Below are 25,053 nucleotides of genomic sequence, written 5' to 3'. Positions count from 1 at the left end.
TTACAACTACTCCTTGCAGATCTCTGCTCTGTTCCATCGCCAAAAATCTGTAAAACAAAATCAAGTGCGCAGAAAAGTATGCAACAATTAGCGATAACAGCCTAACTTTTACGTTTGTTGCATACACAAACAAAGCGAAGTTACCTGCGTTCTTGAGGATTTGTCATTGGTGCCGTTTGTCGTATCGCTGTAGTCGTATCCCTAACGTAACCCTATACGATACATTGTTATCGATTAATGGTGCCTTAACCTAAAAATCGTGAAAATTTCATAAAAATGAAGAAAACGCAAAAAATTGCAAACATATTCTACAAAAAATAAGTCTAGTCATAACGTATCCAAAACAATGAATAAAATCTACAAAAAGTTATTAAATTCACCAACTCAAATATTTTTAGGTTATGAATATGGCGAAAAACCAAATGGTTGGCGTTACGACCTTAGCGTTACGATATGGCACCAATAATCGATTAAATTCACCCTTATCGCGAAGTTCACGCGGAAAAGTGTTCGCCTTCACTTCTTTTGTTCGGGTGAACTTTTTCCGCCTATTGGCAATTTCGGGCTAACAAAAGTTCACTTCGAAACAGCTGATGCTCTATTGTGAATTAGCAGTGAAAAAATAATTTACTTACATTTGTGTAAATTTTGTAACCAAGCATATATTTCCTTAAAATACAACAAAAATAGAAATAAAAAATTATTCAAGGTTCGAATCGAGCTCAAGGCCAGAACAATAATTTTTTTCAAATGATAATTATTGTTATTTTTTAATTTTTCTAAATTTGAAAAATTGTATTTTGTTTTTGGAATAGTAAGTAGAAAATTTTTCAGACAACCTGCCATAGCTGCGCAGATAGATCCATTTCGAAGGGTGCTAAGCCTTCATCATCAGTACGCTTTAGGAATGCTGCGCTAACCATTTAGCTATACAGCGGTGGTTTGTTTGACTGGCAAATTTGCTACTTCTATTCCTTTTTACCAACTATATTTATTCAGTGTTGCGCCATCTGGTGCAAATCACTGATAATGCTGGATTTTTTGTTTATTGTCAATTACTTTGTTTGACATTCCCAAGTGCTCATGGTTTATTAACAATTGTTTTTGTTTTTATCGGCCTATTGATAAATATAGTTGGTAAAAAGGAATAGAAGTAGCAAATTTGCCAGTCAAACAAACCACCGCTGTATAGCTAAATGGTTAGCGCAGCATTCCTAAAGCGTACTGATGATGAAGGCTTAGCACCCTTCGAAATGGATCTATCTGCGCAGCTATGGCAGGTTGTCTGAAAAATTTTCTACTTACTATTCCAAAAACAAAATACAATTTTTCAAATTTAGAAAAATTAAAAAATAACAATAATTATCATTTGAAAAAAATTATTGTTCTGGCCTTGAGCTCGATTCGAACCTTGAATGATTTATCAATAGGCCGATAAAAACAAAAACAATTGGAAATAAAAAATTTATATAATAATGGCCCCTATTATGAGAATTTTTCGATCTTCGATCTTCGCTGGGTATCGAACATCGAAAATCGAATTTGAAATTGGTATTATGACATCTAATCTCTGTCGCAATTTTCGTTGTGTATCTAATTTTGAAGCGAATAGAAATTTGTTGTCGACGCTGTATCGAATTAGAAGAAAATTGTTTCAAACGTAAGTTTTTTGTGTTTATTTTCTACTTTTTTGCTACCTAATAGTAATTTTAAACTATTTGTATTAATCGTATATATTGTAGGATGCTTTATTTTTAATAAAATTAATATCTACACAAAAATTATTTAAAAGAAAATGTTATATTTTCGTGATGCAAAATTTAATAATAATTAAAATTTTGGAAATAGAAAAATCAATATTGAAAATTTAAATATTGTAAAACATATTAAAATTATAAAGTTCAAAGCAACATAATTACAAAGTTAGATGAGAATAATTGAGTCATATAGATTCAAGGTCGTGAATACAAAACAACTGCTTGAAAGACTGGGTTCAAAAATTTGACAAAATCCGTTTATAACAAAAGGAACTTGTAGAAAGGATCAAGTGGAAAAAATTCCAAGTGTATTCTCGTGCCGGATGCTCAGTTGAGACAATCCCTAGAGCAAAATCTGAGAATTGTTGCCAATTCCAAAAAGGTTGGAATAGACTTGGCTCTTGTGCATTGTTGCAGCCATTCATTTTTACTGGATAGCAAGGCCATGAACGCTTTTATGGTCATTATGAAGTTTAGTTTTTAACACATGTAACAACATGTTTAGAAAGTTATAATGTTTAGAAAGCTACAACTACGCGTTGAAATTCATTTCAGCGTTTTATACTTCTGGCTAGTTGCAGTCCTTAAGCTTTTTTCTTCATAATAAATAATTTTGCTTTCATTTTATTTGACAGATGGTGGGAATGTACTTTTCTGAACGGTTCAATTTATCGATTTATCGAACAATGACACTAGTCTTGATCGAATGAGTGTCATAATACCGAGTGAAAATTCGTTCGATCAGCTCTTTCGACCACAGTCGAAGATCGAATTTGTCTCATAATAGGGGCCAATGTTTAGTATTGCACTTAGGTTGGTATTGAATGAGCGTGAGGAGAATATAGATGTGAAACCGATTCGGAGGCAATAAAGAGACAGTTCTAACCCTTTGGAGCAAAATGATCCACTGTAAGCTAAAAATTACTATTGTCAGCACTTTTGAATAACAAGTTAATTTTGTTTTTCAAATATTTGGCGATGAGTTTTAGCGTTAGCGCTGCTTACAATTTGGGGACTGGTGTTTCCAGCGGAATGGGGCCTGGCATCTTCCTCTGCTTTTATTGTTTGGCTCCGATAAGCATTCTGGGCCGAAACATAGTTTTTCATTAGCAAACCTTGGCATTGCCAACGTAGACACAATGTTTTAGTCCGCTGGACAACGTTGATGTCGGCATTAAGGTCGTACTGCTCATCATTAAATCTTTTTCGGCACTCGTCATCGCCAACTAATGGAGGTCAGTAAATCTTTTTCTTTTTTTCTGTATCATCCGATGTTGTCAGCGGTGGGAAGTAGATGACGAACCTGGTATCCCAAACAGAAGAATAGCTATGTCTTGACTAAAACACAATAAAGTGAAATCTACGGACTACAGGCCGTGTTGCTGAAACATCAGAGTAGCTATCGGCCTGGTAAACCGACTAGGGACCAGGATACCCAAAATTCTTGAAAATACACGCCTTACGCTGCTATGTATAAATTTCAGTTACCTGCAAAGCTAATACGGGTTTTCCAAATAACGTTACGTACATAATCAGCTGTGTAGGGATTAAAAATGACCTCTCCAAGCTTTGCGAAACCAAACGAGGCTGCGGAGAAGCTATTACTCGAGAAGACAAATTTAACTGCGGAACTAAATGGTGATGTTTCAATTAATTTCAAAAACATGGAATCTGTGGGACATGCGGATGAAAGTGACATCATACGCGACGTAAGTTCTGACTTCTCTAGCTTAGTTCAAGGGGCAAAAACAGAGTGCAAGGCACATCATTGTTAACAGGCATTGGAAATTGAAAGATTTTTGCCTTGGAAAAAATCACAAAAGCACGCTTCATACGTCTCTCATTATAACTGCCCTGATGAATGGCTTGGAACAATGGACCTCCATATGTGGTAAAATACCTTCCAGCGTAGTCTTCCTGCAAGAAAAATAGGAGGCAGCCATTTAAGGCGACAGTTTCGTACTACAGGTATAATGACTGCTGGTGGCCATACTGATACAAAAAGAGCTTTGGTCTAAGCTGCATATACATATCTTAATATATAAAAAACACGTGTCACACAATTGAGGCCAATGGACTCCTAAACTACTGAACCGATTTTCAATTTATTTTGCACCACGTGTATAGTTTGATCTAACTTGAAATATAGGATAGGTGACTAGGGTCTCGAGATATAGACCAAAACGTGGACCCGGGTACCCCTAGAGTGTGTTTATAGAATATGAATATCAAATGAAAGCTGTTGATGAGTGCTTTATTATAGGGTAATTTTCATACCCCTGGGTGACTAGGGTCTCGAGATATAGGCTAAAACGTGGACCCGGGCACCCCTAGAGTGTGTTTATAGAATATGGATATCAAATGAAAGCTGTTGATGAGTGCTTTAGTAGAGGGTAATTTTCATACCCCTGGGTGACTAGGGTGCCGAGATATAGGCCAAAACGTGGACCCGGGTACCCCTAGAGTGTGTTTATAAAATATGGATATCAAATGAAAGCTGTTGATGAGTGCTTTAGTAGAGGGTAATTTCCATACCCCTGGGTGACTAGGGTCTCGAGATATAGGCTAAAACGTGGACCCGGGCACCCCTAGAGTGTGTTTATAGAATATGGATATCAACTGAAAGCTGTTGATGAGTGCTTTAATAGAGGGTAATTTCCATACCCCTGTGTGACTAGGGTCTCGAGATATAGGCCAAAACGTGGGCCAGTGAATGCCTAGACAGTGTTTATACAATATGGATATTAAATGAAAGCTGTTGATGAGTGCTTTAGTACAGAGTAATATATTATCCAGAACCGTACTGGGACTGAGACTCGGAGTGGGACTGGGACTGGGACTGGAATAAAATACATACCACCTTCTGGGACAGGCAATAAGGGATGCAGAAGAATGAGAAGAAAATGAGAGGAGAGAAAAGAGAGAAGGAGATTGAGAAAGAGTTAGAATGAGACGAAGATGGAGATAGATGAAGCGATAAAGACGGAGGGAGGAGTGAATAAAAGGATTAGGAAAAAGTGAAGAGGGGGGAGGGCAGAGTCAGACGGAAAAAGCTTATTAAAATGTGTGCAGATCGGCCAAATTTAGGGCAGGACAACGTCTGCCGGGTCTCCTAGTATACATATGTATTTAAATAAATAAATAAAATAGCACCGACTATTGAAGAACCACATACAGCTGAATCACTTAGGAACGCGTTCATAAGGTCTAAATAGAATTAGCACTAGTACCGTCTCTTATTACCATAGTTCTGCGCTAGTTCGGTTGCCTCGGGGTTGTTTATAAACGACAACACTTGCCTAGGTAGTTAAGCGCCATTTAATGAATGATTCAAGAGAATTAATACATAGAGAAGAGAAATAATACAAAAGATTTATTAGAAGACTATCAAATACTAAATACAAGTGGGGCCTCATCAATCAGCTTCTTGTTTTTCATTGATGCATTTTCTCCTAGTAAATAGCACCTCTAATTAATCATATCTTGTTCTGTCGATGTAGGCTCTTGCTTTGAATTGCATGGCGCACCCAGAAATGTTGGTGAACGTTCTGATGTATTCGTAACATTATTATCACATATGAGGTAATTGCCGCTATTGACAGGTATTTGAACCATCACATCGTCACGAAGTTCAATTTCGCGTTCACGTTGACGCATGAGTCGTTTCATTTCACGCAATTCACTTTCATTTAGTCTGGCAATACCTAACTTCATTTGCTGCATAAAAGTTTGAGTGTCACTGTGATGTTTGCTATCGTACGTCCTATCAGTGTCGGTAGACATGTTGTTGTTTTGATTAGTGGAGTAATCGGCATCTGAGTCCATAACGATGTGTACGTTCTTCCAAATATTAGCTTTAAAAATATGCTTTTGACGTTTATTCATATCTTGCATGACATATAATATACAGTTAAGAAACTTTTTATCCTCCAAAATGATGATGTTATCTTTGGCGTCGTTATTAGATTCTAGCTCAGTTGTATCCTCTGGCGTTGGTGATGACGAAATTAAACTGCGTTTTGCAATAAGGTTCTCGCTTAAGAGGCTTGCTCTACGTTTGAGTCCACTTGTATTGGCTTCTGTTGGTGTTTCTGATCCAACTTCAGAATACTTATCAACTTCGTTATTATGCTCTTCTATTTCTATTGGGCTTGGGTCTTCTTCTAATCGAGTTTGGTTTTCAAGCACTGGCATAGAGTCATTCGAATCGTCGGTTAATATTTCTATAATTGTTTCCCTCTGTGGGTTTGCTCCCTTTCGTCCACGGGTCGAAGTTAAAAAGGGTTTTAAAAAGTCCAATTGCTTATGTAAATAGTAGGGCTTGACAATATTGGCACCCTTATCGGTTTTGTAAGCGTTAATAGAGATTCCATATGCAAGGCGCAAATTGCGAAAACGTTTTTTACAGAACAGTTCTAGAATGAAGAAGAAAAAATAAATTTGAAATATCAGTAACATCAAGGACAAAGTAAAATAATTTTGCGCGATATATCTCCGAGAAGATGAAGGCTAAGCTTTGGGGGGCCTACAGGTTTTATGCCGACTCCGAACAGCATCTGCAAGGCAGAGAAATTTTTCTTGGTCGAAGTTTACTTGGAAGTCTTGCGAAAAGACTTTGCAAATGCTAACCCTTGAAGAAAAGTCTGAAATATTGTGGTGACAGTTGCCCTGTCATTTGAGCCGGGCACCTTCGCCTTGAAAGGCCGGTAAACTACCCCGAAACTTGACACTGCCTTCTGACATCACTTGCTTATAAGTTAGGCCTTGGGGGCAACAGGAAATGTAGGAAGTGCGAGCTGCTGGATGGGCCGGCAGAGTTGCCAGATCTTGAGGCAGCAATTAAGCTAGTTCATAGAATTTTGCCAAGTCTATGTAATCCATTATCATGAAGTCACTTTCAGTAATCTCAACTTATATCAGTCGACTCTCTAAACTAGATTCTAATAGCCATTAAGAGGGCATATTAGACTGGATCGGTACCCATGCGAAACAAAAAGTTACCAGAACGGCTGCTGAATTTGAAGTTTATGTTGAAAGGGTCTGGAGAAAACGCTTTTATCTTAAGAAAACCTAACGGGACTCCCAGGTAAGCTTCTGCGAAAATGTGGAAAGGTGACCGCCAGGCTCAGGAAGATGCTCTCGGAGGATCTTGCACCATTGGGGTACCTAAGGGATGTGAATGTAAGCTGTTCGATGAGCGGGGAAGAATCCTTTGGTTTTCTAATGAACACTCATTTTTCGGAAGTCCCAGGAGTGCAGAAATCTCCTAAACTGTCGACGATTGCCAGCCCAAGGGGAATGCTATTCATCCCCCTTGGCGAAAGCCTTAAACTTATTAGAGCCATTACTCTTTTAAGCCCAACAAATCTCCGGGAAGGTGTTGGAATAATTCCTGCGCTACCTCGGTGGTTTTTCGGGGTTTCTGGAAGCGTGCTGGCTCTCAGTTACGCCAACTGTCTAAGGATGGGCTATGTTCCCAAAGTCATGCCGTAGGCGAGTAAAAGTTCTCACGTGTATGGTGTGTAGCATTCTGCCATGAGGTCAGCGTCAGCCAGAAACTTCGGCTACCCGACCACTGGAGAATCTTTCAGGCGGAGGTCGCCGCCATAAAAGATGTGGTAGATGGGATGTTATCCTCCAAAGTAATTTAATATTTACTCAGACAGTCAGGCGGCTATAAAAGCGTTAAGCTCTGCCATCGTGAGGTCGAGGACTGTGAGCGATTGCCTTACCACATTTGCGGTGGCATCTAGCTACATTTTGATAATAATTATATATCCGTGGCAGCTGTCAGCTGACCTCTTGGCCAGAGTGATTGAAATTGCCTGCCAGTGGAGGCCATTGGTAGGTCTCGAGTCAGCGAAGAAAGCGCTGGGCTGACCCACTGCTTGCCATATGTCTACGTATTTCTGTTCTCTTGACTCCAAGCGTTTGGCAGTGCTAATAGGGTTTACAAAAGCTCATATATCCATGGTTATTCGAGTTTTAACACTGCATTGCCCAATAGTAGCACATGCAGTATGCTTTTATATACTGGGCAGCCCCAATCTGTGTTAGCTGTATGGAGGACGACGAGGTTGAATCAGCCAGTTACTTTATGCTCAGTTGTCCAGCATTTGCGAGAATGAGGCGTATTACACCCTGCGGAGGAAACTACTCTTGTTGTGGTTTTTGCAGCGATAAAGACATTCCGCGAAAGTTTGGGGAGTGTTATTTATGTTGATGGTCCTATGTCAGATATAGATCCGTTACGTTTCGGTAACAAGCACCATTAAGGTACAAGCCCGACCATCTCGGCAACGATTTAACATGACCACATTGAACCTTCTAGGTCATCCATCCCCCAAGTTCCATGAAATTGGGGGTCACCATGGCCTCGGTTACTAAAGGATTCGGTACGCGTAGATGGGGTTTACAGTTGGTTTGGATAAGCTATAAATTGCGCTGACAAACCCTTGAATCATTTGGGTATTTTAGTCGCTTCTTAAAACAGGAGAAAACTACTTGGGTCGATTTGTACCTTATTCGTAGCTTTATACTGGTAGCCAGTTTCACCGTTAAAGTATAGGACCTTAATAAATAGAAGAGCTAACCAAATTCATGACCCCAACCAGTCGATGCTCCTGTATAGCAAAACACTTCGCATATGAAGCGATAACATAAATACAAGATAACCTAACTTAACTACATACCTGGATGTCCACACCTTTCAGCAATCATTTTCCAAGCCGCTTCCACTGCCTCTTTGTTTCCATAATTAATATGATTGTTGTCGTAAATACATGGTGCCGCTTTAACTAATTCACATAATTTTGCATTTTCCAGACGTTGCTCAGAAGGTCGGCAGTCAACATCTTCACCAAATATTGCGGTTTGGCGCCTTTTTGTAATTTTATTGTTGTTGTTCATGGGTGAAGCATTGTTGACGCTGCTAGAGCGCTGATCGCGTTTTGGTGGCATTGTTCCAAGATGATGTAATTGGACTTTCTTGAAATGGGAAGTTTTGAAATTGATAACGCTGGTTACACACTTTGCTTAGATTATTCCGCCTTCTGGAGAAGAAATTTGCATTTATGTAGTACGAGCCGAACCCGTGCGCATATTGCGCAACAAATATGAAAGTCTCATATCAAATATCAACAAGAATCAGCTGTTCTATCAATCAATCATCTATCAATAAAAGCAATGGTGCTTACACTGCCATCTGGCGAATGTTAGCAACTGCCGGTAATGTAGTGTTAGTTCTAATCAAATATTCACAATAGTCCCATAGTACAAATATATTTCATTGTGTGCTCACAATCGTTTATTTTTAATAAATTATTTTAATAAAATATAGCTAAACAAAAGCACTACGACCAAAAAAGCTCGCTAATAGCACGAATCCCCATCTTTGCAACCAAAACTTTATTTATACAGTTGGATTCAAAATAAGAGCGAAAAAGGGACCTGTACATAAAAACAGCAATTAGAAATATTATATAAGATTTGACTAAAGATATTGAAGTAGAGCGAAATATTTTAAAAATTGCAAGCTTGGGATGGGATTTCAATGGATTTCTCAATTTTGTCCTAGTAGCTGCCGTTGCTCCAGCATCTTGGGAGAGACGATTACATACTAGGTGAACCGTTTTTGATCCTTTTGCATTATTTGATTAGAAATTTGATGAATTTCTATTTGAAACTCAAGCAGAAAGAAACTACAGTTCCCGCCTTCGATCGAATGCAGATATCTAGGAAAAACTCACTCTGCCCTGAGGCTGCAGAGTTGATATCGCTGTAGACGGCTGGGCAGTCTTTAAATTAGAGGAACCGCCGAAGAATATTGTACTCCGGTAACAAGCACATTTAAGGTATAAGCTCCACTTTCAAGGCGATCCCGCTCTCCTCGCCCTAGTTTCATGAGGTGAGTGAGTTTGACAATAAATGCTATAAATTGCGCTGACATCTCCTTGATAGGGTTACGCTACCAACATTTTGGGTATTTTAGATGCCTCTGAGGACAGGCATACTTGCCGTGGGTATATTGTAAGCCTCCTAACCCGCTGGAGCCTATCTTAGTGATGGTATCGTTAAATAACAAACCTCAGAGGGGCAGCGACCCTGAAAGTTACATGCGGAGTAGCACAGGGCTTAATTTTTGGTCCTCACCGGTGAAACGCCAGTAGCGATGAAGTTTTTAATTTTTAAATGCCTGATGATTCATTCTTAGTTGTATACGCAGATGACATTGCTGCAGTTTTTACAGCCCGTAATACAGAAGAACCACGATAAAGCTCAATCTATTCATGATACGCACAAAGGAGGGGCTAGACTCTCGTGGACTATTGCTGGCATCAGAAAAAACAGAGTTGATACACCTAGCAAGAAAACAAATACCGGTAGAAGTTAGCTTTCAAATCTTCTTCGGAAAGATAAGATCGAAGAAGGTAGTCAACTATATAAGAGTAAGGTTAGGCTCCCGACTAATATATTGGGCGCAAATTCTACATGCGACTGAGAAGGCGTCTAAACATTTATCGTTGTTAAGCAGAAGCAGAAAGCAAAAGGACGTTGCTGATGGACACAACCCTATCCGCGTTAATATACGGCTCCGAACTGTGGGAAGACACACTACGTAAGGTGAATCGTTGTAAGTATCTAACGTACAGCTGTTAGAAATATCAACTCTGAGAGTATGCGAAGGATATCGCACTGAATCAGGAGTAGATGTACTAGTGATTAGCGGATTAATACCCTCCAAAGCCCGCCCAACCGACACGAGGCGCGCATCCGCATGACGCACGGATTTTGTTTTTGCCGAGTTCTTGATAGGTGGAAGTTTCGAGATCTAAGACTGCTCAGCTACAAAATTAAAATCATCAGCGGAGTATTATACATAAGAGTTGGAAATTATACATATATTACATTGTGAAATAAGTGAGCACTTTTAGCTTATAAATATTTTTTTATAGTAAAGTGAATCCGTTATATCAAATGAATTGGAATGAGAGTTAAAATCATGGCACAAACGCTGAAAAGGTTCATTTAATTCGAAATTAGTCCTGCACTGCCCCAAAAGAATAGGTTTGGATTGTCTTGACGCTCGTGATGGAACATTGAAGTTTACTTCGTTCAAAAAGGGCTAGAAATCAGTCCACTGAGTAGTTTAGCCATAAATAATACGCCTAGCATTTCTCTACGACTTGCGAGAGTTGGAAGATTGATAAGCTTTAACCGACTAGTATAAGGTGGAAGATTATACGCAGAGTCCGAATGAGAATTTCTTAAAGAGAAATGTAAAAATTGGTCTGTATTGACTCAAATCAATCTGCATGAACTAAATATCGCGGATTCCAGACTATTGATCCGTATCGGTCTAACTAATGTGGTAAAAAGGGCTTTGGTTACATAAAGGTCACTAAATTCTTCAGAACATCGCTTCACGAATGATAGAACACCTCTAGCCTTATTGACATTAGTCATAATATGAAGGTTGAAACTAAGTTTGGCATCCATCGTGACTCCCAAGCCAACAAAATAATTTACTGATACAAGACAAAAATTATTAATTACGTAAGAGGCTGCTGGCAAAGATCTCCGAGAGAGGCACATGAATTTACATTTATTGAGGTTCAGCAGCATTGAATTAGCGTTGCACTAAGCAACTAAGCAGTTTAAATCCGCTTGAATCAAGGGACTTTCTTCAATAGACGCATAGGACCTAAAAAGTTTATCATCATCAGCATACATTAAAATTATGGAATATTTTATTGTGATACAGATATCATTAATAAATAGAAAGAACAGATTTAGACCGAGATGATTACCCTGTGGGACGCCAGAGGGAACATTAATGGCATTTGGAAGAGTAGTTTTAAAAATTATTTGTTGCGTTCTACCGCAGAGATACGAAGATATCCACTGGGTGAGACCATGTTGGAAGCCAAGTCGATCCAGCTTGTGGACCCCATCGGATTATGGGGTGAGAATATAACCGCGGTAGGTATGCCTGTCATAAGAGGCGATTAAAATACCAAATAGATTCAAGGCGGGATGACCTAGAATGTCGCATGTGGTCATAACAAATCGTTCCCGAGATATTCGGGCTTGGTACCGGAACGTACCGGATCTGCATCCGGCGAAGGACCATCAATATGGATAACACTCCCCAAGGCCTTCGGGGAGTGTCCTTATCGCTACAACAACAACAAAAATATCCAGCTTGTGGATAAGCAAGGAGTGGGGGAAACTTTATCAAATACTTTACTGAAATCAGTGTAAATAACATCGGTGTGAAGATTATCTCTAAACCCATTAGAAACATGAGTTGTGAATACAAGTAGGTTGTTAAGGCTAGATTTGCCTTTACAGAATCCATGATGGGAGTCTGCAATCAATGTAGAAATGGAAAATGTTAGGTGATTGGTAACAATGGCTTCAAATACCTTTGGGATGGTAGATAATTTTGCAATTCCTCGATAATTTTCTACACATGACCTACTGCCGTTTTTGTGAAGGGGTATTAGAAAAGATTTCTTCCAAGCAAGCCCAACGCACTCCCTTATCGTTATCATTAAGTGCGTCAACCACTTTTGCTGAAAAACCGGCGCACTTCATATGGGCAAGCCAATCGCAAAGCCAGCATGCCGCGAAGGGATGCGATTCACTTTTTACTAAACAGTTTGGATATAGACATGACATTAATAAACTTACAGAGGGTGAAGAAGAAATATATATATATATATTTATATATGCTACAGAGAACCGAGAATTAATAAAATAATTTAACGATAGCACAACGGGTTATACAGAAAAAAATTCAACAGTTTGAAAGTAGCTGTTAGAAAGGGATATGTATGAGCAGTTTCTGATGCACTGTTATAACACTGAACAAACCACACAAACAGCTGACACTGAGGAAAGACTGTGCACGCAAAGAATCAAAAATAAAAACAAGAAATACACCTTAAAACTGATATCAACAGCAACAACACAATGCAAAAACACTCGGCAATTCAACTGCTAGTAATATGTACATACATACATATGTGCATATGCAAACTGATGAAAATTTTATATTTTGATATTAAAAATTTAAGGAAAAGCAATTGAAATTAAATATTGCTTAATTCAGCATACACAATTGTTGCACTTCACCAACTATGTGAACAATAAAACTATATTTAGCAATATTAAACACTATATTTATTGAAAAGACAAGAGCACAGATAAAAAATCAACTACACAGCTTGACGTTTGCGAGAAGTCCGTGAACCTATTAGCGCTGGAAAGGTGTAGGTTATGGGGAACAAAAGTGAGTGCATGAGAGCAGCGTCGGTAGCAAAGAGAGCAGCGAAGAAACGTTTAGGTTGTGGAAAGAACGGTGGGAAAATGAGCAACGGAAATACAAGCCAGAACGGACAAATGCTCGAGGAAAGTGTCGACCAAATCATTGTCGATAATGTTACAGCAAAAATGCTAAGCGGTCCAGAAGAGTGACAAAAAATCAGTAACTTCGAAGAAACCACACTCAGCAGCGGGATCTAGACGCAGGAATAACAGAAGGCTCTTAAAAATTTTAGGAATATGGAATGTCACCCTGAAGTTATGCGAAAGCAGTCCCTGATGATTGTTTTTAACACGCTTATATTAGCATCACTTGTATGTTTGTAACTCTCTAGGATAGACGCGCAAAGAGACTCATCTAGCGGGAATTATTGAAGAAGGCAGTGGTTAAATAAAACGCTACAAAACGAGTTGTGCTTAACAGCAGAGACACGAACCTCTGTGCTACGGCGTGTTGTTTAGTATTTATGTCATAAGTACTCGGAAACATTTTTGCTGCATTAGAATTTTTTTATCCCAACCCGCAAAAAAATAAAAAAAAGTTACGCTCCACTCTAACACATAGACGAGCGCGCGTTCATTGGACGTACAAACGTCATGGTATACATTTACTTTGCTCGCTTATCGCTGACTAAGCATAACGGTTTACTTTGTATTCAATTTTTATTGCATTTCCTTGATCACTAAAATATGTATACATATTGCAATTTATATTCCCACCAAAATATTTCCCGCTTATATATTTCGAAAATTCACAAGAGTGTCGTATTCGTTGCTAAGTTCTAAGAACCTGGCAAAGTTGACATAGTCATAACAAAGAGGATAAATATTGTGACAAATATTAGCGACACTAAGGGATACTATCATCTCTAAGCCGATACTAAGCAGTCACTTGTATCTACATAAACAAACCAAACATTATGTCTACACATATGTACGTACACGCAGCGGAGAGAAACGCACAAACACATGCATATATCTTATCTGAGATGCTCACAAAGTAGGCAATCATTTGTGCAAGTATAACTCACATATACACGCGCATATGAGAAGCTATAAACGTGCATCTATCTGTAGTTATAGCTAGTAATTTTAAAGCTTGTAGTAAATTCTAGAAACGCCTAGAAGTATGCGAGCGAGGAAATAGAAGAGTATAAAAGAGCGACAGCTGAGGCATGGAAATCAGTTTGATTTAAGCACGCTATCTGTTGAGAAGTAGAAGTGCTATTGTGAAAGTAGTCTAATAAAGACCATTTTGCATTAATGAATATTGGAGTTATTTATTCATCAGTTTAGTGATTCGAACATTTGCAAAAGGTTGCAAATAAGCGAAATTGCACTAAATTCGTTACAATATAATAAGAGCCACCAGTCTGCTACGAGTGGCGAGTAACTCGCTGGAAATCAAAAAATTGATGCCGAATATTTTCTAAGAGGGACATTTTTGAATTGTCTCGCATTTATCCATGCGGTGTAGGCACCTTGTGCAACTGTGATTTTTGGAATGAGAATTAATTAATTAAATACAGTCGGAAAAATAAACACAAATACCCCACGAAAATGTATAGAAGACATTTTATGTACATCTCGCCCAAAAAAAAAGCCAGCGACTACCTCTTAGAAAACATCGAGCAAATGGCCGTGAGTACCGACTAACGTCTCTTATAATAACTGATCCTCTTTGGTCATAATACCTTAGTCATAACCATATTTTTACTTAACCATATCGATTGACAACGGATATCGGCGCCTTAATCTATCTTATAAATAAAAATAAATGTGTGCTTGATAGGCGTCCAAAGTGGTCTCCACCGATCTTCATGAAATTTTCAGGGTAGGTTCACGTATTCATTCGGTATTTTTCTTGCTATATCTATAGAATTTTGGAAAATTGGGCGGTGGCACGCCCACATGTGTATGTGGGTATGTGTATGTGGCCCGGTGGTACAAAAATTATGTATCTTTTGCAAATAATGAAAGAACAATTCTTTCCCCTATTATAAAAAATGAATGTGTGTTTGTGTGTGTGATCAATGGGCATCCAAAAACTCAAGTGATCTTGACAAAAAGTTCACAGTAGATTCACGTGGTCGTCAAAGTATGTGGTGGAGGTGGGGAGAGTAGATATGAAAGTCGAAGTAGGAACAAGAGTAGTGGCGTTGTGAGGTTATCTTGCGCCCTGGACAAACTATTTTTTGTTTTGTTTTTTTTACCCAAGTCGGTTCAGCATATGAAAGAGCTTTTGCTTTGCACTTTCATGAGAAAACTTCCATATGTATTTTAATTATGTATATGTGTGGGCATATGGGAGTGCTCTTTTTTTAATTTGAAATGTAAATGATTCAGGGCAAAACAAAAACAAAAGTGCTATAAGTGTATAGTGGTTGAGTAGCTCTATTTGTAACCATTGAAAATAAAATCCGAAACATCAAGCAAAACCGTATAGATTTTTGACTCCATTAGGCACTCAATAAAGCAATATTGAGATAATTTAGAATTTCTATTTTGTATGGAACATTGGGTTTATTAGGGGCTTTAATGTAGAAAACTTGGCTAATTATTTCATTAATCCTCTTTGTGAAATTGCTATAGAAATAACTAAATTGTACGAATTTGGGAAGGATGAAGAGAAGTTTAAGTCCACAACCAATTAACGTCTCATTAACACTTAACACAGGACTTTGATTATGTCAGACCACTTAACTTCGAGCAATGTTGCTCCTCAAAACTTGGTGAACTGCTCCCAACTCTGGTTTTGTTGGAAACAGCAGTTTGGAAACAGATAAAACTAATTAGTGTACCTTTTGTACTTTTCTGTGTTTGTCAATTAAAAATACAAACATTAGCATTTCTCAATTCAATAGCGCAATTAAACTGTGCAAATATACATATAAACAAATCTCAAGGAAATTTTATTTTGAAAACAGCCAAATATTTTCTTTGTGCTCATTTCCTGAAATCTAGAAGTTTCTGCTTATTTTTTATTCACACAGTCCACTAATATATAAATAACGCCCACAAAACTTATCTTGATTTACTTAATATCTAACAATCGTCTGATAAAGTCATAATCTAAAATGAGTTTACGAAATTATTTAGTGCTCCTGTTGGTCGCGCTTAGCTTCCCTTTGACCTACGCGAATGCGGAATTTCGTGTTGGAGGTAGCAGTTCTAGCAGTTCTGTGAATATTCAAAAACGGAGAATATCTTTGCCTTGGTTCATTGATTACTATGGAATTCGTGGTTACAGCTTTAGAATGCCTGAGGAGAGAAGAACGGAAAAGGGTCACAGTTGAAGCTGGTGCATCCAGTATATTTCAAAAGGGGCAAGGGAAAGTTCGCATAGTGAGTTATTTTATTCATAAAAGAGTCACGGGTTGCTACGATATGAATATAGGTATAAATAAAATGGAACACCCCTTTAACCAAGATTCTACAGTAGGAACAATAAAACTTTGCAAAACTGTTACAACAGGGCAGGCAAATGCAAATGCAAGTTAGTGTATTGTGTTCAAGAATAGGATTTAGTTATAATATCCGTTCTACTGTCGAAACTATAGTAGAATGGAGCTTTTGCGATCGTTATTTCCATGGGACAAGGAAAAGTTTTAAAAGAACAACGAATTTGTGCTGGAAATGGTTTGAGAAGTGAAGTGGATTCTGGAGCACCGGGCCCTGTGGACGGAGCTCTTTGTGCTGTATCCGGGCCTTATTTGGGTACTTCGTCAAAGTTATATACAGATTTATCTGATTGAAGTTCTGCTCTATTATATATAAAAGAAGTTACGGGATGTTCATAAGTGGTGTTATAAATAAAATGCTGTCATAAAAGTATGTAATACTTCTAAATTAATAGTACAGAGAGGGTACATACTCGCATTCTTCATGAAAGCCCTATTACAGAATTTTTTGTATAAATGCCCCCGCTCACGTCAAAACATTTTAAATTTATGCAGAGGTAGCGCGTTTTCGAAATTTTGGCTGAGATAGGGTGAAATTCCACTCAGCAGTCGAAATGGCGATATTTTTATGATATTATCTAGAAAAAAATGGTGATGGTTGCGATTTAATAAAAAGTTTTGGTTATATTCATTGAAAGTGTGATAAATTAAATTTTTATTTTCTTAATGACTTCAACCAAACTCATTATAAATTTATTTCTTTTTCATCAATTATGAATTCACAAAAAATGAATACTCTACTCTTAAAACTCATTGAAATATTTATCGCTTTTTATGATATTAAACAAGGTAAAATTGACATCTCTCCAACCTCCTAATCCAGAGTGTTAGGCACGATCCCTATTGCATGTATTGCAGCCAGGGGCGCTCTTGTAGCCGACGGTTCTTATCCCCACTTTTAACATTAGACCGCTGAGCCCGACTTGTTGGACAGGTGGTTGTACGACCAAAATGAATTCAAAAGCTTCTAAAGTAAGTAAGGATGAGAAGTAAAAAGAGATGGTGCCGCTAGCCCGGGAGTAAGAAATCGCTATCAGTGATGATTCGGACGCGGCCATTTGGCGCCCCCCCCTGTTAGTAGCGCCCGGAGCAAGAATCGGCACTATTTTGAAATCGTTATGGAATCACATTGGGATCGGTCCGAAGACATTTCGAAATAGTTCCGAAGATATTTCGATATAATTGCGGGATTAAGTTACCAACTCTATTTCGGCATTATTATGGGACTATTTTGGAATAATTTAGCAGGGCCCGTATTACGTGTTACGATCAGTGACTGAAAACCATTTTCACTCAAGCAATAACTATGCAACTGTCAAAATTTTTTTTAAAAATTATAACAAAGAATGGATCTAACGAGTACTATTTGTCGCTAGTTCAAATATGCCATTAATCCGATCTACCTTTTAAGTGCTATTGTGATTTAAAAAATGAGTTTTGATCACGGATCGTAACACCAGGATTCGGAAAAATTCTTTTATGAATACGAAAAATTATCGGACTGTTATTATGCATTATCGGATTGTTATCGACATATTATCGGCTTGTTATCAGTAATTGCCGCTAGATGGGTCTCCTAAACATTATCTAAGTGATGATAGCGTATTTTTTTTACCCGCGTATGCAGTTGTATATACATGCATGTAAAGAAAACACGGCTAATATTGTATGCAAGTTGTTTATATTATTTACATTATTATTTATCTAGAATCATCTTTTTTATTTTAATTTTTTCTAATCGCAGTTTGTTCCTTTGCATATCGCTATTTATTTGATACACATGTTTATTTTGTGCAAGCTTTAATTTTGCCATTTTTAGCTTCAATTTTTCTTCCATTATCTCAACTTCTTTCTTTTTTTATCTGGATATTGATTTTAAATTGAAATATATCTTTTTCAAGACTCTAACAGAATCTTTGTAGAACTATGTATGTTTGAAGGGCAGCCATTTGTATTTTTGAAAAGTTCGATTCGGTCGTATTTCGGGAACGTATTGTGCTGTAAGTCGCCGATCCGTGGGAGCAGAATGGCGTTGTGATACCCGGCACTTCTTCAGTATCTTGAAAGTCGCGCGAATTGTTCGGAGTGTTTTGCATGTCCGATTCGTTGTTAACTACGGTTTTGCTTGCCCCGCATTGCATATGTTTTATTCCACTTACCGAATTGTCCATTCTTATTTTTTCGCTCTGAGGTGGGTTTTGTAATCTGTTCAAGCCTATATTATATATGTATATGCGAAACAAATGATAACATGAGTATAAAAGTCATTTATGTCACAAAAATTATTACCTTTTTTCACGATTTAATATTCCGCGTAGGTTCTTGGAAATCTACTTCGCATCGGGGAACTTTATATAACCTTTGGCCAAACCTGAGTAGGTACCTGTGCATATAATCTATTATTAAATCGATTTGATTTTGCTTTGTGTGCTGTTTCTTGTCTGTCGAGTCCCTATTTTTTAAATTTAAAGCAGTTTATATTGTTTAGAGTATTAATAAAATAAAAGCCATATTTTTTTTTAAGCTCAGCTACTTAATACATTTTTATTCCTCTCTGACATGACCAGCGCTCCAATTTTGGTGCGGCCTTTTTCTGAAAACCGGCGAGCGATACGAATGAAATACTTAAAGCACTCGGATATTGGGGTCTCTTAGTACACTTATGTTGTATAATTCACTTCAAAATTGTAGTTTCAAAAAGTTGGGATTATATGGGTTAAATATATCACGTCAACGTACCAAGGAAGAAGAATTAAAAACTGGTATGGCCTTGAGAAAAAGTTAAAAAAAAAAATAAACTGGAGCTAATTTCCACGTATAAACATTGCTTAAATAACCACTACATACATTTTTCTATATAAAAATATATATGTATATAGATATACCTCCGAAGAAAATTTAGGCAGCGCTTCTCTTCCAATTAGTGTACTCCTTTTAATTTTTGCGACAAATTGGAGTGACTGGTTCATATATTTTACGCTGACTTCGAACGGCATTTGCTAAGGCAGATGAATTTTCACTGAGAAACTTTCCATGGCAGAAATACACTAAAAATAAAAGGTGACTGGTTTCCCGTTCAAACGGATGCTTTTTTGCGATTTTTCATACACATATACAAATATCTCAAGAGCAGCTTTCTAATGCACTTAATACTTTGTCTGAAAAATTTTTAGTTTTTTTCTGGTTAAGGTCTAGAAAAAAAAAAAAAAAAATGTGTACGATTTGTCCCGTACCAACCGCGAAATGCTCCAGTAGCAATTATTGTGAAGAGCAGGTGGAAAATTATCACCTTCGCTGGTTGCTTTTAAGCTGCCTCCGTTTAAGATGACAACTTCACTCTATAATCCAAGCTCTCTTTGAACATTGGTTGCCAGATCACATTTTTCCTTCTGACAGAAATTTCACCCTGACTTGGAACCTTCCTTATTCGCCGAATTTTTGGTAGTATTTTAAATTTTTCCTATACTCTGTACAGTATTTTTCGATCGGCTGACAGTGATGTAGCTTTATCAATATTTTACTGTTTAAACTTTGAGATGGATACGAAACCCTTTCGCAAAACAGCGAAGTCGATCGTCCTTACTTTATTAATCTTAATATATAAAAATCACGTGTCACTATGTTTGGCGCAAATGGACTCCTAAACTACTGAACCGATTTTGAATTTGGTTTGCACCCCGTGTGTAGTTTGATCTAACTTGAAAGATAGGATAGTTTATATCTCAGTTTATAATCGCAATATTATTTTATTGCAATTTTTTTATATGTTTATACGTAATAATAAAATGTTACGTATACGCATCTCACATTTTCAGGGGTGCGGATATACTTCCTTGTAATTGGTTGGTGTTTAATTAAACAACGTGCTTATCAATGAAAAATATTTTAGCGAATGATATCAAGTATAGCACATAACCAGGCCCGCCGAGAGGGTGGGGGGGGGGGGTTTCTGAGGGGGGCCCGTGATTTATAGGTACTATGACATTTTTTTCAGGAGAGTCTTTAGTTGTTCCATGTGCAATTTTTAAGCCGAATTTCAGAAGCAATGAATATCTGCAATTAGTTTTAATATTATAGTGAAGTGTGAAAAACATAAATCTATATTGTAGCGAATTTACTGCAATTCCGCTTATTTCAAATCTTCTACTAAGGTTCGAATCACTAAACTGTTGAATAAATAACTCCACTTTTCAATAATGCAAAATGGCCTTTATTAAAGTACAACAACACAACTATTGCCCGACAGATAGCGTACGTAATTCAAAACTTATTGTAGCGCCTCTACTATTGCTGCCTTTTATATTCTTTGATTTCCTCGTTGCATCTTATAGGCGCTTCTGTTCTAGAATCTACTAGTTGGTTATCTGTTATAATTATAACTACAGATGTACGTGTGTAGCTCTCATATACGCGTGTGTTTGAGAGCGACACTTCCACAATTATAATTGCATATCTCAGATAAGATATCTGCATGTGTGTGTGCGTTGCTTCTCCGCTGCGTGTACGTACATATGGTCTACACATATGATTGATTCGTTTATGTAGATACATAATGATTGATTTATGGATGTGCATACAAATCACTCTTAGCATCGGCTTAGAGATGACACTACCCCTTAGTGTTGCTAATATTCGTAACACTGCCCTCCACCTAAGTCTGATCGTCCCGATCAGACAAATCTCCCGATTTAAACGCCGCTAGCATCTTCAAATGTACCACTCTTCTACTCCGTGGCTTCCCAATGGTTTGTATGCGGTAGATGGTATCACTGATCTTCTTCACAACTTTGTACGGACCTTCCCAACTGCACCGAATCTTGGATAGAACACCTTTCCGCCTGGGAGGGTTGTATAACAGTACCAAATCTCCCGCCAAGAAACCTTCCGAATTATTGTTCTCATCGTACCTGTGTTTCATCTCATCGTACCTGTGTTTACTCATTACCCTGGTTCGTTCCTTCACACTCTGTTGTTTGGCCAATGAACTACTTCGTAGAGCTTGCGCTTGACGGATTTGCTTCGCATATTCAGTATCGTTCCGACGCTTCACCACAGTAGTGTGTCCTGGCTTGAAACCACCCTTGCATTCTTTCTGCGAAATTCTTTCCTTCGTTTTAGTGCGTCCGTTAGGGCTTTTCAATGCCAGTGTTTCTCTCACAGGTACCTTCGGTTTTGATTTGTTTGGCCCATTTGTTCCATCAACCTTTGCTCAATCTACTTTCCTTGACTTTCGTGGTCTCTGTCGAATCTCCTGCACCAGCACTCGCTTACTGCTGAACCCTTTTTCCAAACTGAAGTTAAGTGGCACATCCTGGTTCTTATACTGCATAATCCTTCTCTGCATATCGATCCTGATGTCATAGTCAACTAGGAAATCCACTCCCAATATGACTTCATCAACGATCTCTGCCACAACGAATTTGTGTAGAACCATGACCTCCCAATTAAGACTTCACATACAACTTCTCCCTGGACTTGGTTATACTCGCCAGTAATCGTACGCAATCTTGCTCCAGGTAATGGCTTTACTCTCCTGTTGACCAAATCAGATCGGATCAAGGAATGAGATGCGTCCGTATCTACGGTCAGTACACGCTCCTTGCCATCCACATCTGCTTTGACAGTAAGACTGCTCGATTTCCTTCCAGTTTGCGAGATAGGTATCACACGACATTCAATATCTGGGGCAAGTTCTCGATCTTTACATTTGAATCGCTCTTGTTTATCTCCTCCAGCTTTGCGTTTACGACCAGCCAAGTTGGAACTACCATGACCGGTGCTGCAATGACGTGCAATGTGACTTGGGTTACCGCACTTGAAACACTTCATAACTCCGGTATTGTTTTGTTGTAATCCGTTCAGTGCTTCCAAAATTGTGTCTACCCAATCGGCCCTTTCCACTTCCACGCGATGAGCTTTGTATGCGGGCTTACTCAAAAGTGACGCTGTTTCCTGAGTCAGTGCATGGGATACCGTTTCAGCAAATGTTGGCTTTGGGTTCGCGTATGTTGCTCGCTTCGTTTCGACGTCCCGCATGCCGTTAATAAAGCTCTGAATCTTTACCCTTTCAGTGTATTCCACGGGTGCGTCCGCATTTGCAAGATGAGCCAATCTTTCAACATCCGAAGCAAACTCCTGTAATGTCTCATTTGCTTTTTGGTAACAATTTTGCAACTCAATTTGATATATCTGTTTTCTATGCTCGCTTCCATAACGTCTCTCAACAGCGGCCATCAATGCTTCATAGTTGTTCCGCTCTCCTTCGGGAATCGTCTGTAGGATTTCGGCTGCTGGCCCCTTCAATGCTACGAATAGAGCAGCAACTTTATCTTCAGCATTCCAGTTGTTCACTGCTGACGTCTTCTCAAATTGAAGCTTGAATACCTCGAAAGGAACAGAGCCGTCAAAAGATGGAGTTTTTACCTTCGGATTGCTCGCTGGAACAGCTGGGCGATTTAGTTGTAACTGTTGCATAAGACCTTTCAACGCTTCTATCTCGGCATCAATTTTGTCCTCGAGTTGTAAAATGTTTGCTTCCTGCTCTTCCAGTTTCGCAAAGAGCTGCGATGATACCTGTCCCGAAATTTTTGTCGACATTCCAGATATACGTACCTCTTGCGCTTCCAGTTGAGATGACATATATGTCTTCTGTTCTTCCAATTGAGATGACATTTGCGACGCCATTTCTGAAATTCGTGCCTCCTGTGACTCCAGCTGAGATGCCATTGTCGATGTTTGTACAGATATTGTGCTCGTCACTGTCTGCGGTGTTTCGTTTTTTTCTTCAATTTTTGTTGTTGTTTTGTCGCTATCATAATGAAAGACATACTCCTCAGCATTGATTATTCCTTCAAATACCATAGCTACACTTAGTCGTTTTTGTAGCTGGGATTTATCGCCAAAAGTAGCCAGTCCACGGACTTCCAACTCCTCCTTCAGTTGCTGGATCGTTAATTCACTCAACTTTGCCATGTCCAAGTTGTATTCGAAGTCTTCGGAATTTATTCAACAATTCCTCTTCTGACACCAATTGTAACGAATTTACTGCAATTCCGCTTTTTAAAATCTTCTACTAAGGTTCGAATCACTAAACTGTTGAATAAATAACTCCACTTTTCAATAATGCAAAATGGCCTTTATTAAAGTACAATAACACAACTATTGCCCGACAGAGTACTTAATTCAAAACTGATTATAGCACCTCTACTATTGCTGCCTTTTATACTCTTTGATTTCCTCGTTGCATCTTCTAGGCGCTTCTGTTCTAGAATCTACTAGTTGGTTATCTGTTATAATTATAACTACAGATGTACGTGTATAGCTCTCATATGCGCGTGTGTTTGTGAGCGACACTTCCACAATTATAATTGCATATCACAGATAAAATATCTTCATGTGTTTGTGCGTTGCTTCTCCGCTGCATGTACGTACATATGTGTAGACGTAATGATTGATTCGTTTATGTAGATACATAATGATTGATTTATGGATGTGCATACAAATCACTCTTAGCATCGGCTTAGAGATGACAGTATCCCTTAGTGTTGCTAATATTCGGAAAAATATATATAAAAAGAAAGGCTAAAATGTGTGTTAGTTGGTCGCCGGTGTTTGAAGAGATGCGTCAGTCGATTTTGTTCAAACTTTCACACAAGTTGCGTAAACATCACGCGGTGGCTACTACATAGGTTTGGTTGCGATCGACGTACAGGGTCTCGAAAACGTGGACCCGAGTACCCCTAGAATGTGTTTATAGAATATGGATAACAAATGAAAGCTGTTGATGAGTGCTTTAGTATAGAGTAATATATTATCCGGAGACGGACTGGGACTGGGATTAGGACTAGGACTGGGACTGAGACTCGGAGTGGGACTGGGACTGGAATAAAATAGGATTAGGAAAAAGTGAAGAGGGGGGAGGGTAGAGTCAGACGGAAAAAGCTTATTAAAATGTATGCAGATAGGCCATATTTAGGGCAGGACAACGTCTGCCGGGTCTTCTAGTTAATGTATGAAATTTGCCGTGTACTTGTATTTTTATGAACAATATATGTTATGAATGTATGTCCTTTTTTCATCGCAAAATACATGGGAAGAAGCGGTAGATACTACAGATCGTGAATTTGTATTTTTCATTTTTATATAGAAAGTGGGCGAGGTAATCAACCGATTTTGAAAAGGAAAGATGGTTATAAATAACATCACAATATCTTCAAACGTTTTTGAAGTCGAAGCAAAGATTTTCAGAAGATTCGAGCGGCCTTAGTAGGCCATGAGTTTTTTTAAAGTTAGTTAACTACAGTTTTTAAGTCAACCCCACGAAGTGCCTCATATAAAACGTTAGCCTTGTAGCTTTACAAATGGCGGAAATATCGCGTTAAGGTTACAATTATCACAGAATTATATTTCATTTTGAAATAATATTTTTTTACAGTAGTATTAGCCGGGGTTGTTGTTGTTGTTGTTGTTGTAGCGATAAGGTTGCTCCCCGAAGGCTTTGGGGAGTG

At 38.3% G+C, this 25,053-nt stretch overlaps 2 protein-coding genes across 10 annotated transcripts in view; both read right to left on the bottom strand.

The window, feature by feature from the left end:
* Window positions 1-25,053, bottom strand: part of stwl (stonewall) — a 146,552-nt gene that overhangs the window by 99,108 nt on the left and 22,391 nt on the right. The window lies entirely within an intron of this gene.
* The window catches only part of LOC137252433 (transcription factor Adf-1-like), a 66,344-nt gene continuing 46,391 nt past the window's right edge, over window positions 5,101-25,053 (bottom strand). For 2 of the 9 annotated variants that reach the window (XM_067788105.1, XM_067788109.1), the window contains exons 2-3: window positions 8,450-8,809; window positions 5,101-6,172 (exon numbers count right to left, since the gene is read on the bottom strand). In XM_067788105.1, coding sequence (XP_067644206.1) covers window positions 5,226-6,172; window positions 8,450-8,717 — 1,215 coding nt within the window. In that variant the 5' untranslated portion in view covers window positions 8,718-8,809 and the 3' untranslated portion in view covers window positions 5,101-5,225. Of the gene's footprint in view, window positions 6,173-8,449; window positions 8,810-11,312; window positions 11,461-12,704; window positions 13,007-18,705; window positions 18,762-18,835; window positions 18,930-25,053 lie in introns of those variants that run through there. The other 7 variants (XM_067788106.1, XM_067788103.1, XM_067788101.1 and 4 more) reach the window with 7 other exon arrangements.

The sequence above is a fragment of the Eurosta solidaginis genome, chromosome 5 (assembly GCF_040869045.1).
Source record: "Eurosta solidaginis isolate ZX-2024a chromosome 5, ASM4086904v1, whole genome shotgun sequence".
Classification (NCBI taxonomy): Eukaryota; Metazoa; Arthropoda; class Insecta; order Diptera; family Tephritidae; genus Eurosta; species Eurosta solidaginis.
The sequence above is the reverse complement of the archived record's forward strand: the minus strand, read 5'-3'. Positions and strand labels throughout refer to the sequence as shown.